Here is a 20,484-nt window from a genome sequence, read left to right as displayed (position 1 = left end):
AGAAGAGTACAAATTACTGGCATCCCTTATTGCAACAGGAAAGTTGTTTATGTTTGCAAAATGGGGCAATGAGATACTAGTGCTGCACTACCCCATAAACATCATAAGGAGCATGAGTGTGGCTCAGTGGATAAGAGCACTGTTGCTCTGATACAGGACCAGAGTTTGGTTCCCAACATTCACTTCAGACATAAAATAGGAATTCTAGCACACACAGAGAAGAAAACCTGATAAAGAATAGTTCTTATTTTTTCATTTGATTATTTCTAGAGACATGGACACTCTTTCAGAATAGTGTAGATTTGGGATTTCTAGGTGGTGGATAGATATATTTGATGACCTGACAAGTCCTCTGAAATCTTATGACTCTATAATGCAGTCCTTCTGTGTGAGGACAGACTAAGTTATGGTACAGTGACTTGGGAGCATGTGACAACTTGACAATGGACCAGCATTCTGGCAGAAGTTATTTATTTCCATTTGTATTCTCTTTGCATGATACTACAGTCAAATGCATGCCCGTGCATGCATTTGGGCAGAATAGAAATTAATTTGTTCTACCCATGGAAATTTAAGTTCCTGCATGCTAAGCTGCTGTACTTATCTTTGACACATTCATTCTCAAGGGCTGAATAAAATTTCCGCTGCTCTGCTTTTGATATAAAGAAGGTTTGTGTGCTTTAAAAGAGGAAAGCTCATTTTATTAAGTATATTCCTGTTACTGTCACTGCATTCTTCAGAACATGAGCTCTGCTCCCAATTTTCATATATTTTGCAATGCTGACTTACTGGAGCATCTCTGTGGGATTTGCCCAGCAGTCTTCATCCTCTGTCCACTGCCAGTTTTATTCATCTGCAGCACTTTTGTCAATCTTCTGGAACACGGAGAAGTGATCTAAGGCAGAACAATAGGAAACCTAAGCCTTCTTTAGAAAACTCCTCAAATATGTATTTCTATATAAGTTTGCTTTAAAAAGCAGCCTTTCCCCCTTTTTTTGTTTTTCTATTTGTGATCTAATACATGACTTAGTCACACTACAAATCACAAGGATCACTTAAATTTGTCTGTAAAATTTGGTTTCTCTTTTCAAATTGAGCCTGATTTGTGAGTGTTACAATGTAGCACAGTATTCCTGGAAACTCAGTGCGATCCTTGGGCTAGAAATCATGTGAGAGGGACTCTCACTTGACTCTCCTTAGGATCTTCTGGGTGGGTGGTAAGCTCTGAAAGGCTGGATGTCTCTCACTCCTACCTCACACAGTGTGTGCTTCTTTTCTTGTGTCTGAATAAAGATGTTCATACTTGAAGAGAAGGATCCATGAATCTCCATGAGAAATGGGGGTCTGTGAGGAAGGCAGGAAGAAGGTGTAATGAACTCACTCATGGGTGAGTGGGAAATGACTACAGTGAAGGAGACTGAGGGAAATGTGCAAGCAGGAGATGGCTTTAGGTAGTGCTACAGCAACACAATAGCCACGTTGAGATTTTGAGATCAAAAAGAGTTATTTGGCATGGGCATTTTCCATTTTCAAAAGGGGTTAAAATCTCCAAGGTATATCTAGAAATCCAGGTATTTATTGCCCTAAGCAAAAGTCTCTTAATTTTAATATCGTTGGTACTGGGGTTCTGAGACTTGTTTTTAATGAGGGTGTGTGTTTGGCTTTGAGGGACATTCAACAGCATGCTTAGTCCTGATAAAATATCAGTAGTAAGAGTACTTCTGCCCCCTAACACAGACTGTACAACAGTACATCAAAACTTAAGTGCCAAGGGAAGCATCAAGTAAAAATGCTTGCCATCAAACGTGATTCCTCAGTCCTCACAGGTTGGAAGGAGGGACCAATTGTTGTCATCTCTCTCTCTCTCTCTCTCTCTCTCTCTCTCTCTCTCTCTCTCTCTCTCTCTCACACACACACACACACACACACACACACACACACACACATGAACAAACACATGAACAAATAAGTAAGTCTTGAAACAGAAAAAGTGTCAAGAATTCTTTTCAGATTCATATTTAATTTTTCTGTGTTATAATTCAAAAAAGCATCATTTTAAAGATTGGTTTAATAAGTTTAATGATCAGTTTGGGAAACAATTAATGAAAACCTAGTATGTGTTCAGAATTGCCTAATGAGAATGAATGAATCATTTTGTTTGTTCTATAGAAGTTTAGAATCTAATGAAGAGATGAGCACCCTCTAATAGCCTCTAAGGCTCTGTGATCAGTTTCCTTAAAGTGAAATACAGAGCAAGTTGTCCACACAAAAGAGAGCTTGGCAGCAGAGTGACACACATTCTTCTGAAATGTGTTCAATACCTGAAAACCTTACATTTGAGAACTAGATATTCCTAATCATAAGAGGTCAGACTGCTCCAGATAAAAGGATAAAATTACTAATCATCAAGATTTGGAAAATTTTGAAATTACTTGTAGTTGAAACCAAAAATTTATGTTCGTTAGAGAATTGTTAAGAACAGAGGTGGGCCACAGAATGGCAACAGGTATTTGCCAAATATACATTTGAAAATTACTTATGTTCTCGCTTCAGCAGCACATATACTAATATTGGAACAATAATGATGTGCAAAATTACTCATGGCCAGAATAACATGAACATACAGGCAGATGATAGATAGATAAATGGGGGGAGAGAGAGAGAGAGAGAGAGAGAGAGAGAGAGAGAGACCTGAAAATAAAATTTGAAATAAAGAAAATACAACATAGGCAAGAGGCACATTCTGAAATAGTATTTCCAAGTGTTTCCCCAGGTGGTTGTGAGCTGCCTGTGGATGCTGAGAATCAAACCAGGTTCTCAAAAGGAAGAGCCAGCACTCCTAGCTGCTGAGCCACATCACCAGTCCTCAGCAGTTTAATAAAAGCTTCTGTGTTGTCTACCTGCCGACATTTTCTAATGGAACTTTGTAGCTCATAGTAGCATCCTGTGTTTATAGCTATATTATGTTAAAAGTGCCCTGGATGGGCTGGTCAGATGGCTCAGAGGTTAAGAGCACTGACTGCTCTTCTGAAGGTTCTGAGTTCAATTCCCAGCAACCATATGATGGCTCACAACCATCTATAATGAGATCTGGTGCCCTCTTCTGGTGTGCAGGTATACATGCAGGCATAACACTGTATACATGATAGATAGATAGATAGATAGATAGATAGATAGATAGATAGATAGATAGATAAATCTTTTTTAAGTGCTCTGGAAGTAGCACTCCTGTGGTAACTCAATTGATGATTTAAAAAAGTTGCCCCATTCAAGCTGATGAGTGAACTTTGGTATTAGATGCTGTATCTCAGAAGGTTCCATTGAGACTGTGACTTATGTGTGCTCAGCAATAACTCCCTTATTAATGCACCCTGTTTGGAATTCACTTTTCCCCCTTAGTTTTCTACTCCTTTATTATCTCCCAGATCATCTACTCAAACTTGTGAATTTCGTACAAGCACACAATGTGTTTGATTGATTCATAGTACTTTATATGATAAATACTATGTAGTGTAGCAGCCAGGCATGCACAGTGGTGAACATCTGAAATCCCAGCACCCAGACAGCTAAGCCAGCAGAATTGTGAGTTTAAGGCCAATTTGGGCTATGTAATCAGACCCAGTCTCAGACGGATAAAATAGCATGAATTAACTACATCTTCTCATCAGTGCATGAATAAATCTCACAAAATTTTAACCAAAGTACATTCAGGACCAATAATACTTTACAATAGCATCATTTAAATAAGCTTCAATATCAGGCAAAAATAGCATGTAGTTGTTAGAGAGTGAATTCCATTTTTCCTTCCAAAAGCTGTGTTAAACTCATGGCCCCACTTCTTCAGAATATGACCTTATTTGGCAACAGAGTCTTAATATTATAACCAAGTTACAATGAGGTCATTAGTGTGGACACTAATCCAATATACCTAGTTTCCTTATAGAAGAGGAAGTTGGGTCACAAATACAGAGGTACAAGAAGAGGACACTGTGTTGGTTCAAATTTGAGTGATGGATCGATAGGCAGAGACTCCAGAGGTTTCAGGGAAGCTACTCAACCTAGAAGAGGCCTGAAAGAGATTCCCTGCACAGCCCTCAGGAGGAATGAAGCCTTCCCACTCCTGACTTCAGACAACTGTGTCATTTCAAGCTACCATTTTGTGCTGGTTTTGTTACAGCAACTCTAGCATACTGAGACACAACAGAGATTAGAATGGTGTAAAAGTAACTTTTAATCTCCTGGCTCAATTGTTGTCAGGGTGGCTTACTACCTCCTCCTGCTAACCTAGGCCTAGTGCTGGAGGCTTCTAGCCTTAGTACAATCTAACCTAGGCATAGAATGTTTTCAGCCTCTGAACTTACTCATTAATGAGTTCGCCCTTTCTAGTTCTCTCTGAATCATGAGCTGGCAGATTCAACATAGCGATTCTGGCTCAAACTCCTCTCTCTGCTGACTTATTCAATCTGGCTTCTCTCTCAGCCTGGAATTGCTCTGCTTAGCCTCAAACTAACCCAGCAAGTTTGTGGTTTCTTCCTATTTTCTGGCTCGTTCTGTCTTCACCCATGTTCTCTCTCTCTCTCTCAACATAACCCATCTCTTTATTACTGTCCGGTAAAACAGTTTTTCTCTCTCTGTAAAACTCCCTCTAAGTAGCTTCATTTTCCTCTTTCTTCTTGTGAGAGTTGGAAAGAGCCTATTCTGTCAAATCTCTGATTCATCACTTTGTCTGTCACTCAATCAGACATCACTTTCAATCATGGGTGCTTCCTTCTACAAACTAACTTTACCTTCATTTAGGGTGAAAGGCATGTACCACCATGCTTGGACCTAAGCTTTTCTTTACCTGATACTTGCTTTACTCCAGGCTGGCCTTGAACTCACATTTGTTTGCCTTTGTCTCCTGTATTAAGGGCATGTTTGTAGTCCAGCCAGATCACACAGACCTGGAAGGACTTTGGATGTGATCTCTTGCCAGAGCAGCCATGTTCTGAATAAATATTCCTCTACATCACGGCAGCTGCCCTTGAAGAAAAAAAGGGTCAGGTGATAGGAACAGGAGCAAAAGAAGAGAAAACATACATCTTAATCGTCGTGATATGGTGTTTGTGTGTTCGCTTGTAATGATCTTATTTATACTTTATATTAATATCATTATATTTCAGTGAAAGGGTTTTATAACTAAGCACCATTAAAGCAGACACAAAAGACTCACTATCTACAAAGTGAGGAGGGCAAGAGTTTGGAGACAAGGATAGAAAACTATGTGCTAGTAGCATCAGCTCAACTGAAGGAGGCTTCTAACTGCAGTGGGTGACCACTCTGGTGCAGGTAAAATGAGCACAACCCTAGGTAGGTGGTGGCCCCTTTGGCACCTGCTGCAGCTTTATGCCTGGCCTCTGTCTCTCTGTTCTCATTCTTAGTCTAATATCAGATTGCTCCCTTCTGAACTGACGTCATTCGGTCATGACAGGGCTATGGAGTCTGGAGAGAGAAAACCCATGAAATACTTCTGAGAAACCTCACCATGCTAACTCTTCAAGACAGCTGCTGAGGGGGTCCTATTCAAAAGTCACTGTTCCTCCGTGTCTTTTCTCAAACACCCAGTTTCATTGCACGGGTTAGGTTCTCACTGAACATTCCCCACATTGTATTGTGAGTTGAAGGACACAGTGGCTCTGGATCTCAGGGCCTCCACTTGGTTGATAACTATGAGGACTGCTTCAGCATCTCTGTTCCTCCTCGGAAGGGAAATTCCTGACCGCCAGGGTTTCATTTACTGTTTTGAATCCTCTTGCTGCATGGTGTTTGTAAACGAGTTTGCCTGCTCTAGCCGAAGGAGTTTGGCTTCTTAACATCTGACCTCTGCCATGGTCTGCGGCGGGAGATGGCATTTTCTTCTTCTTAACCTTATCTTTACTGCAATCTATCAGATAGCTCAAGCTGAGGCTCCAGTTTGAAATTTTGAACCATGATGCTGTCAGTAGCTTTTGCAGTCTTAATTAGCATTTACCAGTGTGAACCTGGGCATCCATGACAGTGATGCCTTTACTGAAGGCCTCCTAAGAGCCTCATTATTGTCTTACTTTAATTGGAGGAGTGCTGAGGGAGAGAGAAAAGGAACGAACCAATTTAATTTTCTTTTACCATTGCCCTGTGATATTTTTAAGGAATAGACTTGACTCGTCTTTACCAAATAGGTCTTAGGAGGCCTGGTCACCTTGGTGCTAAAACTTTCAAATAAATCCATTTGGAACTGGGGTCAGTACTAATTGGCTAACGAGGTGCTCCAAAAACCACTGTCTTGACCTGGGGCCAGATGAGTGTCTGGAAATGAAGAACTGACTTTGTAGCATTAGAGGGAGAAAGGGCTAGGAATTGAGTTTAGAAAAAGGCCATGAGTCTTTTTTTTTTTAAGGTATTCCATCTTCCTGTTTGTTATCACCCCATCCCCACCCCAGCCCCATTTAGTCTGGATTCTTTTGTGCTGTTGCAGTACCAAGGAAAGGTGATTTATTTTTTCCAAGTGGAAGGGTGCTTCTTCCCCTGCTAAGAGCCAACTTGAGAAACAGGAAACTGCGCAGTGTTCCCACACTAAAGCCCTATGCAATTGATTGCTAGAGAGCCGAGGTGGTTCCAGTTCACTGGGTCTTGAACCATCTCCCCAGTGAGTCATTTGACCTGGAAGCAACTCTAACTGTATCCGAAAGGTGACAGAATCAATACACAAGGGCCTCGGCCATTCTGCCACTCAGAGTCACTTCAGTATGAAGAGTTTGCTTTGTCTCCCTCCCAGGCCAATGTTGTATTTGACATCATTGTTCCAGGACCAGACTAGCCACACATGTGGAATGTTTGTCAGATGCGGTTCATCTCTTTCTCCTAGATGCTCCTTGTGTTCCCCTTCAGGCTGGTATGGATGGAGCTAGCACTGTATATTTCCAACTAAGGATCAGGATGCTCTGACAATGAATTTTTGTTAGGATTTCTAAAGTATTCATTTGAAGGACCCTAAGTCGATCTTATATTTAAAAGATTTATACATTAAACCATATCTCATTATACATTTTACAGTATAACAAATTGGAGAAAGGTAAGTATTTTATTGAGAAACAGTTTCTACTAGAGGAATTGTTTGGTCAATATTTATTGTGCAAACATAATCTCCTTACTTTGAAGCACGCCCCCCAAAATTTTCAGCTAAAAAACAGGTGGCCTAGAGCACACTGCAATCCCAGAACTATAATTCCAGCACTGGGGAGGCAGAGACAGGAGCATTCCTGGACTCACTAGCCCCAGGTTCAATGAGATATGCTATCTCAAACTATATGATGAAGAGGAGTTAAGGAAGATAACTGCTCTGGCCTCCATACATGCACCAACATGTACACACACACACACACACACACACACACACACACACACACACACACATATATATATATATACATGTACATAAATATATACAGAAAAATCCACCAAAAGTATCATTTGTTCAGTCAGCACCTATTTTCCAAGACTTGTTCAAATACTTACAATATTTTTATAATTATTTACAAGTGGTTCTTGCCTGATCTTCCTTGACTATTCTATTTCATTGTAGAATTTCTTATCAAAATTAAATATGTACATAATTTTGTGAGTACAGTACACTTAAAAAGAATAAGAGTATCTTCCTTCTCTTCTTTCACTTTCCTCAAGCACAGTCCACCACCCACAGATGTGCACTTTTTCTATGTCACCTTTTATGGGAAACAAAATTATCCATATTTTAGTGTATCTCCTTTTTAACTCCTAACATTCTGGCCCAACTTTGAGAGTTTTCTCAGATTCATCTTTAAATGCTTATTTGAGTTTCTCTCTTTGCTACATCATCTAGCAGAGCTGATCCTCTGTGTATTCAGGCACGTTTGTGTTTGGGTGCACACATGTGGCATCAGAGAATCACTCCAGGTGCCATTGCTCATGAGCTGTGTAGCATGTGTTTTTGAGGCAGAGCCTCTTACTAACAGACATAGATTCTTATTCTCTGAATATTCCTTTTGAAGCCTTTCCCATCTCTCTCATAGATGACATGTTGGGGATTTCCTGGAGCATATTTGAATATGTAATACACCCACATAGTTCAAAATATAAACTGTAAAGTGAAATATATCTCCTATGTTTGCCAACAAGCTGTTTATTGTCCATCTCTTGGCCAAAATAGCCACTGTTCTTAGTTATTCTTGTGTTTCTCTATGTATCCAGGAGAAAATGTTTGATCCCATAAAACATAATTGAACAAACATTTTGTTTTCCACACAAAACAATGCAACTCAGGGTTTTTTTTTTCCTAATAAGCTCATACTGCATGGGGAATATATGTCCTTATTCTTCTCACATATGCGCAATATTTTTTTAAATTCATGAACCCACGTGATGACTGAGTCAATTTCAAGTTTTTCTCTTACAAATAAATCTTTCAGTAAACACATGCCAAACTGATCTGTAGACTATATCCTACCAATGGAAGTTGCTAAGCCAGTTTGGATACATTTGCAATTAAAAACACGTGGACCAGTTGCACTCTTTTAGAGGTATACTAATCCATACACACAAAAGCCTGACAAGAGAGATTTGCCTGAGTACAGTCTTATCAGTAGAACACGTTATGAGTGAAAAGTGGTTTTATTGTGTGTGTTGGTTTCCTGTTACTACTGAGACAAAGCACCCACAAAATTGGTGATTTGGAGAGACCGGGAGTTAGACTCTCTTGTAGGTAGACAGAGCGAAAGGCCATGGCTAGATGATAAAGGTTGTGAGCTTCCAAGATGGCATCTTCTTCCTTACCCTTCTAATCCGCATCAAAAAGCCTGGCAGCTGAAAACAAAGGCCATTAGACACTTCTCTCCACCCAGCAGGCCCTCTGCTGATAAATTGGCTCAACAAGCTCAAGGCCAGATCAGGAAGCTTCACATAATAGTTGCTGGCCAATCGCTCTTGCTATCTTTCTTCATACTGACAAACTCTAAATTAGGGGAGGGAAGCTTTGGTGTTTAAAGGCTCAGCCCTAAGGAAGAGCTGGGATTTCTCAGCTTTCCATGCCCCCTCCCTGCTTTGCAAAGGGGCTGCATGTATTTCCTCACGCCTAGTGAAGGCCTTTCAGCTGCTGATTCTCCCAGCTGCAGTCTGCACTGATTATAATTTCTCTTCTGCTCCTACCTGTTGTTGCACTCAGGACTTTTCCTGCCTTTTAATCCTTTAACTGCCAGAGAAAATGAACCCAGACTGTATCAATTTACAGCGGCCTAATTTTATTTCTAGCACTTCTGCAGGCTAGATGTCGACATTGATTTTACACGTGTAAAAGCAATACATTGGCAGGGCTGAACTACTTCTTAAAGGCCCCTCAAAAGGATTCATTTTCTTTTCTTTGCAGTCTTTATGGCGCAAGAGTGGTGAGCTTTATCTTCTGTATCTATCACCCAGAAACTGGCTCCTCTGATCCTTCTCCAGCATTTCTGGCCTGTGGCAGTAATACTGGGTTCACCCATGTAAAGCAAGATGCCCTTATGTCGGCTAAAAGCAATCTTAATTCCAACTTTAATTCATATTTTTGTTGTCTGGCATAACAGCATCAGGGGCTTGGCATTTATCTTTGAAGGACTATTATTCTGCCTTTGAAAGTTTGCATTTTTCTGTTAATTTGACTTATGTTAAATATATTTTCATTTGTTTAAGAAAATTAGATTTTTCCTTATAGTAAAACAACTGTTCATATTCTTTGGACACTTTCTAAGAATTATTAAGATCCATTTTATTTTGGAAATTTGTGCACTATCTCAATACCATTTCAAATTCACAATATCATTTCTCACTTACGTGCTGTTATTATCCATGTGTATGAGTTTTGGAATTTTGTATGTGTGCACATATGTGGGGTGAGTATGTATATGAAGGTACACATGTGTGTATGCACATGTGTGTAGAGATCAAAGATCAACCAAGGTTCATCAAGAACCGTCATCTTGTTATTTGACACACACATTCTCACTGAGACGAGGGCTCACCCATTAAGCTGGGCTGGCTAGCCAGTGAGTGACCCCAGGGATCCTCCTGCCTTCACTTTCCCAGAACTAAGATTACAAGCTCCACCAAGATGCCCAACTTTTGAGTGGAGTGCTAGAGATTAAATTTATATCCTAAAGCTTACAAGACAAGCAACTTTACCAACAGAGCTACCTCTCAATCCTAATTTTTAGAACTTTAAAATCTTGTTAGACTTTGGCATATATTTTGTTGTTTGTTTGTTTTTTTGTTGTTATTGTTGTTGTTGTTGTTGTTTTCATTTTTTTTTTTTAGTAAATTTTAAAAAAGAGTTTTCCCATTCTGATATTAATTTGTTCTTTTTATTTCTAGATCTTCCATGTGTTTGTTTTTTACATGCAAAACTTTGATCCTTTCAGAATGTATCTGGTCATAAGTAATGATATACTGACTTAAATTCATGTTTTTAGTTGATTAAACAGCTACTTAACAATGTATATGAAATGGCTTCCCTTGTTTTAGATGCCACCTTTAGCATTTAAAGGATGTAGTAGCTCGATATATACATTTCTTATTGTACACCCTTGGTTTCTCCACATACCCCTAAGTATCATGCAAGTAGGAAATCAAATATATATGTACATAATAAAGATAATGAAAATCTAACTTTTCATCCTGAAGAAAACATAAGGAAAATCTAAATTTCTTAACATAATATACACACCTAATAAACCTAATGATATATGTTTATGCATCACACAGATAATGGCATTCTTCTCCTAGAGAAAAAGTAGAGACTAACAGTGTGAAATAGGAAGTACACAGCAGACTATCCTAAGTGTCATAAAAATAAAGATCATGACCAGGCCTCATGCCAAATGAAAATGCAATCATCAGTTGCATCTTGAAGACAATTATTAGTAATTATTACAAGAAAACAAGCACATGTAGTAGAGAGGTAAGTGGCCTAGACAAGAAACTGTAAACTGAGTAAAGTTGTCTTCTTCAGCACAGCTCTTGTACACCTAAGGCTCAAGAAATACTGCAGAAAGGTAGGCAGAAAGACTCTAACATCTAGAAGACCAGGACATCTGTTATGTGAGATTATGTCTCCTACATATGACAGGGAAACTACACCCGTGATACTGCAACAACATGGCTACCCAAACAATAACAATAACAATTACATTGACAGGCTAACACGAAAGGAGGAAATCTTAATGGACCTCCCTCATAGACAAAGAACTACAAGCAGCTAATGGCATCTGAGGGAGATAGAATTAGTCTTCTCATGGATGAGCACCCTAATTGGATAGCCAATACCAAGTGATCAGCCCTGAAATCATACACATACAAGCAATACTAAATAGCACGTTATATTTATATATTTATGAGTGAGTGTGTGTGTATGAGAGAGAGAAAGAGAGAGAGAGAGAGAGAGAGAGAGAGAATATAACAATAATCAAAGAAAAGAGGGACATGATTTAAGAGCAAGTTGGGGAGAGGAAGGGAAAGGCTGGAAGGAGAAGACATGGGAGGGAGTGGAGGGAGAAAAGGGAAAGAGGAAATAATGTAATTATATTTTAATTAAAATTAAAACCTATTAAGGAAAAAACTTTCCCCTCTTGGTTCATGGTCTCCATGGAGCTCTATTGCCTCAGAGTAATATTTCTGAGGCATTTACTATATGCAAACCAAGATGTAATAAAAATAAAGTGTATTGAAACTTGTTTTAGAAGTTGTCTGTGATCAACTACAGTTGGGAAAGAGGTAGAAGTTCAGACGTTCAGACCAGCTGCTCCCTGGGGCTTTCCAAAGACAGAAAAGGAACAGGATTTAGATTATGCCATTTATCTGAGAGTGTCCCACCCTCCACACTTAAGGTAATGCCCATTGCAAATATTGCAAAAATTCTACCTACTATTATGTACATATAATATCTAACCAAGCCTGGCAGCACATGTTTGTAACCCCAGCATTCATGGGGAAATGCTGAGTTCAAAGCTAGCCTCAGCTACATAGCAAGACTATGTACCAAAACCTACAGACTGACTATAAATACATTTCAGTTTTTCCTATGTGAATCATCAGGAATGTTTAAATACAAGTATTATACATTTCAGGGAGAAAATTTCTCCCTATTAATTTTATATCACCATGAAAATACTTGGAATGGCAAAAAAAAAGTGTATTGGTTGTATACAAATAAGTATGAAATGAGACATGAAATTTTGTCCAATTCCTGTTATAAAGCTTTCAAGAAACTAACACTTCACATCACACAGGGTACAGCTATGTATTTGCCAATGCGCTTCTGTTATGTGAATCACTCCTTTGAAGGCAGCACTGCATTGTGCTTATTATCATCACTGGCACTTGGCACCTGTTAGACACTCAGCAATGCTAAGTGAGTAAATTTATGAATACATAAGCACTCTGGAAGCTTTTGATGTGTGGCTTTTGATGGTAAGTGATAAATTATCTCAGTCTTGGTCTTTCTTTCTAGTCCCTGTTATTTCAGTTCTGCTGAGTGTACAGCAAAAGTAACTGATGACATTTGAGACACCTAAACAAGTGTTCTTTTCTTTTCTTCCATTCTGTGTATCAAAGCTCCATTCAACCCAAATAAAGGAGTAGACAGCATTGTGAAGTTTGACACTTTCGGAGACGGGATGGGAAGATACAACGTGTTCAACTTCCAGCATATAGGAGGAAAGTATTCTTACTTGAAGGTTGGCCACTGGTCAGAAACCTTATCTCTGGATGTGGACTCTATCCACTGGTCCCGGAACACAGTCCCCACATCCCAGTGCAGTGATCCCTGTGCCCCCAATGAGATGAAAAACATGCAACCAGGGGATGTTTGCTGCTGGATCTGCATCCCTTGTGAGCCTTACGAATACCTGGCTGATGAGTTCACCTGCATGGATTGTGGGCCTGGCCAGTGGCCCACTGCAGACCTATCTGGATGCTTCAACCTTCCAGAGGATTACATCAAATGGGAAGATGCCTGGGCAATAGGCCCAGTCACCATTGCCTGCCTGGGTTTCATGTGTACATGCATAGTTATAACTGTCTTTGTCAAGCACAACAACACACCTTTGGTCAAAGCATCAGGCCGAGAACTCTGCTACATCTTGTTGTTTGGAGTTAGCCTGTCCTATTGCATGACATTCTTCTTCATTGCCAAACCATCTCCCGTCATCTGTGCATTGCGCCGGCTTGGGCTTGGGACCTCCTTTGCCATCTGTTACTCAGCTCTGCTGACCAAGACAAACTGCATCGCTCGCATCTTTGATGGGGTCAAGAACGGCGCTCAGAGGCCAAAATTCATCAGCCCGAGTTCTCAGGTTTTTATCTGCCTGGGTTTGATACTGGTGCAAATCGTGATGGTGTCCGTGTGGCTTATCCTGGAGGCCCCGGGCACCAGAAGACATACCCTTCCAGAGAAGCGAGAAACAGTCATCCTAAAATGCAATGTCAAAGATTCCAGCATGTTGATCTCTCTGACCTATGATGTGGTCCTGGTGATCCTATGCACTGTGTACGCCTTCAAAACGAGGAAGTGTCCTGAAAACTTCAATGAAGCCAAGTTCATCGGCTTCACCATGTATACCACCTGCATCATCTGGTTGGCATTCCTCCCTATATTTTATGTGACATCGAGTGACTACAGAGTAAGTCTTTGAATGCTTTCGTCTTCTTAATTTGACTTTCTTCTTCGCTTTGTTCTTGTCACTTATCAGTGTTTGGTTGGATAGAAGCTAGAGTAGACGCCTTTTATTTCATTCCAAGGATGAATCAAATAATTACAAACGCCATAATTAACCTCAATATGATGTGAGAAAATTAATTCTCCATGCTTTAAGACATTTAATTAGTGCTTAATTTGTTCGGAGTGCTGCTCCGGGCACAGAAGGGAAGATAGAGATAACTGATGGGTCATTCAAGTAGTTTATAATCTAGTGAGGAATAAAATATAATACCTACACATAAAAACATCTTAATTAAATTTAAAAGGCAATTGACAAGAGAATGAGACTTAATCACTAAAGCCCCAATGAGCACACTTGAAATTAGACACAAGAGGGTGCCTACAATAGATGGATCGATAAATTAAAGCGCCATTGCAACATTAAGTTTTGATCTGTATCAAGATCTGAAACTTTTATCTGTACTTCATTACTTCCCTACCATGGATTAAAACACAATCTGCTGTGTTTTCTAAGCCTTGTTACATATACAAATATACTGTGCACAACTACGTGCTGATGAACAGCTATAGACTTTACTGTATATGTCGGAGTAACCTAATTAAGTCATTATTTATAGTGTTATATGCAATTCAAACTTATGGACGTCCATATAACTACCATCTCTTATGGTGGAAATGTCATCATTCCATCATAATTTCCCAAGTTGTTGAGCCATTCATAAGTCACTTTACTTTAATAACTCTAACTGCTGTAGCCTTACTGAGTAGTAAGATTTTTTCCCCTTTTCTGGCAATTGGTTTTTATTATCATCTCTATCTTCCAGGTCATCATAGATCACGGTTGTCCACAGGCCCATTTCCTTGTTATAGCATGAGTTCAGAAAATGAAGTAACCCATAGGTAAAAACAGTTCCCAAGTCTTCTGTTTACCAGAAATTACAACATTGCCCAAAATCTAGGAACCTGAATCTCAAAAGGAAGGCACAGCAAATCCCAGATCTTAGAAAGAGGAAAAACAATTAAACAAATAAGCAAAAATCTTCAAGATGTCTATGGCACATCATGCTATTGTTAATAGTAAGATTGCATTCTTGAGAATATAAAAAATATATTTATTTGTTCTCCCCATAAAAAAGGTAAGTATGTGAGCTTATAAATTTGATTTGTCATTCTATAATATTTTCACATTTCAATATATTATATATACACATATATGCACTATGATTAACCTCAATATGATATGAGAAAAGTAATTATTTTTTCATATATATATAACTTCAACCAACTAAAACCATGTTCTGAAGGATAAAAGTCCTAAAGCATGGTGTGGAGAGCCTGACAAAGGCTGTTGTCTTTAATTCACATTATTCACAAACACATATCTGAAACCTATGTACTGCATACAGTAATAATCAGCACAAATTAGGAATGTAACGTCAATGTTAGAATAATGCTCAGATTCCTTTTAATGCTCAATATGGTAAGATGACCTGTAAAAACTTAAAAATCTTTAAAAGAGGTACTATCCTGATTTAATAAGCAAAAATCCAAGGCAAAAAATGTGAAGCACAAAAGGGTTTGAGTAGTCAGGGTTTTAGAATAAAATGGACAAGCATTGTTAATATTTTTAGAGGTCCTAACGCCAAGTATTGTCCTTATATATACACTCCCCCCATGGATCGGCATGGACAACTGAATTTTTTTTAATGTTACTCTACCATCCCTTGTGAGCCTGCTTTAAAGTATTGGGAATGAAAGTGAGTTGTGATGGTAATCATGCTGCCCTAGACATCTGATCTTCTGCCTCTCATCCTCAGGTGAGCTGCCTGCTCATTAAAGTAAAGTAAAAAATGTTCCCCAAAGTAAACACAAATAACATTATAAAATTTTGATCTTGTAGAAGTTAACATTTATTGCTCATGCCCCAACAACTGAACTTTTCCTTTTGTATGATAACAATACAGTAAAACACTAACTAGATAGGACTGGCTGAAGACACCAGAACTTTCCTTACACTGTGGAAATCATAAGATTAATAGAGCAATGGTGAGAGGAGAAGGCAGAGTCAGCTGTAGACTTCTGACAAAGGTCAAATACAATGAGATCCAAATGTTCTCATATTGGGAATCTAGGAATTTTAAACATATATATCAAATTTTAAATTATTTTAGAAATAATTGACACCTTCGTTTTTTGCAAGTGACTATTGCGGAAGGTTTTCTGTCAAGTGAGAAGCAGCCAAGCTTCCAAACTCTACAAGGCCGACAGAAGAAACCACAAGAACCAATACTCTTATGCAGAAATGTGCTAGGGTAGAAAGGTATAGACAGCTGCGTTTCAATACATAAAGATAAGAGATATTTGATGTGAGAGGTTGGCTGGGAAGCTAAATCATGTAGGACATTATATAGCATAGCAATGAATTTAAAATTTTATTTTCTATGAGAAAGGGAACAATCGGAAGATTTTTAGGTGAATGAAATCATGGTCTCACATTGTAATAGAAAAAGCAGAGACAAAAAAAAAAAAAAAAAGCAGACACAAGAGCACCGAGCCTGACTAGACTGTTTGGCTAGGCTGTGGTAGCTGCAGCTGAGTGTTATCACTTGGGATGGGTTAGAAATAGAGATAGAATCTGTCAAGAAGTCTGAAAGGCTTTTATACTATATTCGAAGTCTGTCAAAATAACCTGCCACAGTGCCAGGACAAGGCAGAGCACGTGTGACTACTGCTTCAGACACAACGGACTTTGTCACTCACAACCACAGCGGCAACTGTAGTGTCACCATCTGCATGGGAACCTCAGGTCCCTGTTTCTAGAAAACAATGGGAACTGGACTCAGGGATACCTGATTGTGCCCTGATTAGGACAGGCCCAACTTTCCTGACTTGACTGAATACACCAGAACACTGCTTTGTCACAGATCCCATTGCTAGTTTAATTATTGGTATTGTGCTCATTACACGTTTTAGCATTGTTTCTGACTTTAAAAATACAGCATTAAAATATAATTCCTCTTAATTATTGACTTGTCAGTGTTCCCCCTAAGTTTACATGTGAAACAAGTGCCTTGCCCTTGGCTCAGCTTTATCTCCTTGGTAAAAAGCTGGATAAGAGGGTGATTTGCGTGCCAGCATGATATACAAATTAGAATTTCTCCCCTCTCCTGAGTTCCCCAGCATACTGCATCTGGTGCTCAGAGACTTCTACCATCCTCAAGTATGGAGAGAACTTGACTCTAAACTTCAGTGTGTTTCTGCTAAGGCAGCTAAAATCATGATGGAGCATGAGGTGGAACCATGTAATATGGAGAGATGGTGAAGCTCCACAGCAAGAAGCAAGACACATTTGCTCCCAGAAGCCACTTGGGGCTCAACCTAAGATCCATTGGTTTTTTTGCACTCAAATGTTCCAGCTGGCCAAGCATGGCAGTACACGCCTGTAATCCTAGCACTGGGGAGACTGAGGCAGTATGATTGTCAGGTCTAGGCAGCCTAATCTACATAGTGACACCCTGAATAAAGAAGAAAGAAACCAATACTGTAGCTTTTCAGTAGGTGCCTTTTCTCTCCCAGCAGCATGCAGAGCACCTTCAAGAATTATAAAAACCAGCCAGCAGTAATCAAGCTTCTAGCTCAGTTCTAGTTTGACCTCTCTATGTCCTGTCTTCAGCAACAGGGTCTTATCATCAAGTTCTGGTGAGGGACCAAGAGCAATAACATTAGATTGTATTGTTATTTCTGACGCCTCCCTGACCAGCAACTCAAAGGGAGGAAGGGACCCTAATCTGTCTCTCAGATTTTGGTTTAATAACCTATAGCTTTGAGGAGCATTCTCTCCCACATAGGATATCTCCATTCAGATTTAAGGCCCACTCCATAAGAGGTACTCATGCTGGTACTGTTAACCTTGCCAAGAATCCATGGCTGGGACAATCGTAGGTCTCCAAGGTAAACTCATTACTATTATTTTGCCAAATGGACATAGTATCAACCTATCATCCGAGCACTTATATTTATATCTATGTACTAGTGTAGCTCTCAAACCTCATCAGAGAATGCTTTTTTTTTTTAATGATTAATAGTAAATACAAACTAGAGAGCATAAGTAACTACAGAGTGCTGGGGTCTACATAGGACATCTATCATACACACATGCATGCGCGCGCGCACACACACACACACACACACACACACACACACACACACACACACACACCACAAAAAATATTGTTGAAGAGAGGAAGAAAATAAGAGCCAGAGTTTGAGGACTACTGCAGTAAAACACGGTCTGGCCATGACCCAAGTGGTGCAGCCATGAACTCACTGCTGCTGTGGATGTCAGCACATGACCCACATAAGACTGAGTCCATTCCTATTTCATCAGGCATGGGAGAGTAGCTCATGGGGTTCCACCCCTCCCAGCAGGACTGTTGACAGTTCGTGGAAGCTGAGGGAAGACTGTTGCTTTCTTCAGTGGTGTGGCCTCTGAAAGGTTGTTCATATGAGCAAATTGTCTTCCACCCATGCTCAAGCAGGCAGCTCAGTCTGAACTAAGTGGGTCACACACAAAGAGAGGGAAGCAGGGAGGGGACCTGTGTCAAGGTTCAGTAGAAGAGGGAGGGTAAATGAGACAGGGAACATGTGGTAAAAAGAACAGAAACACATTATGTACATGCATTAAGCTGACAAAGAGTAAAAATAAATATTTTTTAAAGAAAAAAGGAAAGAATGTGCCTAATTCAGGAAAGTGCACAAAGGCACATGAGTGCCCATCTTGGGTAGCCTAGAGGTTTTCTGTCCAGAGAAAGGTAGGCAAAAGCTCCTTTTTGTACTCAAATTGCACTGCAAAAACTAAAACCTTTTATTTTCATCTTGAAAAGTCACCTTAAAGGGTCCACTTGAGAGAGTCCACTATGGCTTTCTTTCTGCAGCAAATACCAAGTGCCCTGAACCCACAAGTACCAAGCGCCCTGAACCCACAAGAACCAAGTGCCCTGAACCCACAAGTACCAAGTGTGTTCTCAGCTTCTCAAAATAAATCAAAGTTCAGATGACTCACCTGCTTTTTTGCTTTCTCTGAAGGTCCTTCTGCTGCTGATTATTGAGGCTCAAATCTCATGACTCTATGTGAAAGGAATTAGAACTTGCTGCCCAATCGGAGCAAATTTAATATTGTTTTTAGTACCAAATGGTATTGAACACTGCTGTAGAGAAAACCACCCTCTCTCATCTCAGAAAAAGATCGAGAAACAGTGGGAGCACAGGACTAGCTGCTCTCTTGCAACCCTTTCCCTGCAACCCAGCATTCAATCCCATCTACAGACCTTCCCACTTCATAGGCAACAAGTAGAGCAGAATCTGAGTATGCCAGGTGGGCCATACAGCTTTGACAACATGTTTGCTATTTATTTTTACGGAGTTGCTTTGGCTCTTGAGACCCTGTGTTTCCCCTCTTAAGAAGCCATATATCAGCTGGAACTCCATCCTTACTGCCAAACCTGCCAGAGACTGCAATTTATGAGATTTTATTCCACTTATCAGATAATAAGTTATCCTGCTAGCTTCATTGCTGCTGACAAAAAAAAAACTAAAAAAGACTTTGTGATTGGCATCGATAGCAATAGGCCAACTGTGAGCATCTGTAGAAGTCTCTGAGCCTCACTTCTCACACAGGGGGATGCCGGCCTCTTGCACTAGGAGTAGACTAGTAGTTCTAAGTTCTTTATGTGAATAGCTATGAAAAGGGCGTTCAGAATGAAGGTAATTAGAGCCTTTGCTTACAAAACATGTAGAAACATGAGACCTACACAGAATTAGCTTCCAACATAAGTTGTTATTGGATTGGATGAGTGGGTTTAAGGAAGTAGAAAGTTCAAAGATGACTCACATGGTTTTTAAATATTTGTATTGCTCAGATTGAAACATTTAGGAAAGGAGATCAAGTTCAGGTTATGTGTACTTCCTTTATTCCTATTAAATAAACATATTGAGTGATAGGGACAGTTGAATATGGAAATCTGAAAGCATATAGAACAGGTCTGAGCTAATAGATACCTGGAAAGAAGCAATATATGCAGTATCTAAATCATGAGAACTTAATGAAGAAGGGGAGATATTAAAAACCCAAGGTCTAACACACTACAGACCTTAAAGTTCAGGTGGAAGAGATCAGAAACAGTCACCCAGTCTAGCAAAGGATATGTCTAGCAAGACAAAATAAGAAAATGATTATTGATGTCAAATGTTGCTGTGAATTTGAAGATCAAGTCAGAGCCCTAGGAAATTTAAATGGAACAGAGAATTGTAGGTAAACACAAACTTTTAATCGTGTGACTTACTGAAGGATCTAGACAAGTGAACTCTGAACGAGCCAAGTTTATTGACGACAACCATCCACGATCTAGTCCTTTAATCACTGAATATTTATGCTTTACTATTTAAGATTCCGGCTTCGCTGGCTCTGCATAAATATCGTTATACAAATACAACGCAGACAAGAAAGGCGATGTGAAGTCTTGGCAAGCAGTCAGGAGCAACCCACACAAATGATGCTTGCTTTGAAATCCTAAACAATGTTTTCATGAATATCCCAAACACAGAAGAGCCAATATAATTAGCACATAGACTTAGCTATGAAAAGAACAGTTACAGTGATTCTGGTTTTCTAACTCGGACTCGCCTCTGTGTTCTCCTTAGTTGACTACAGGATGGAATTTACAGCTGAACACTCATTAGGCAACCTT

At 39.6% G+C, this 20,484-nt stretch overlaps 1 protein-coding gene across 2 annotated transcripts in view; it reads left to right on the top strand.

The window, feature by feature from the left end:
• The window catches only part of GRM3 (glutamate metabotropic receptor 3), a 213,888-nt gene that overhangs the window by 179,016 nt on the left and 14,388 nt on the right, over positions 1–20,484 (top strand). For both annotated transcript variants that reach the window (XM_084784384.1, XM_084784383.1), the window contains one exon: positions 12,634–13,700. In XM_084784384.1, coding sequence (XP_084640510.1) covers positions 12,634–13,700 — 1,067 coding nt within the window. The remainder of the gene's footprint in view (positions 1–12,633; positions 13,701–20,484) is intronic.

This window comes from Acomys minous, assembly GCF_964271855.1.
Source record: "Acomys minous genome assembly, chromosome: 6".
In the NCBI taxonomy this organism is placed as follows: Eukaryota; Metazoa; Chordata; class Mammalia; order Rodentia; family Muridae; genus Acomys; species Acomys minous.
This window is presented reverse-complemented; position numbering and strand designations above follow the sequence as displayed.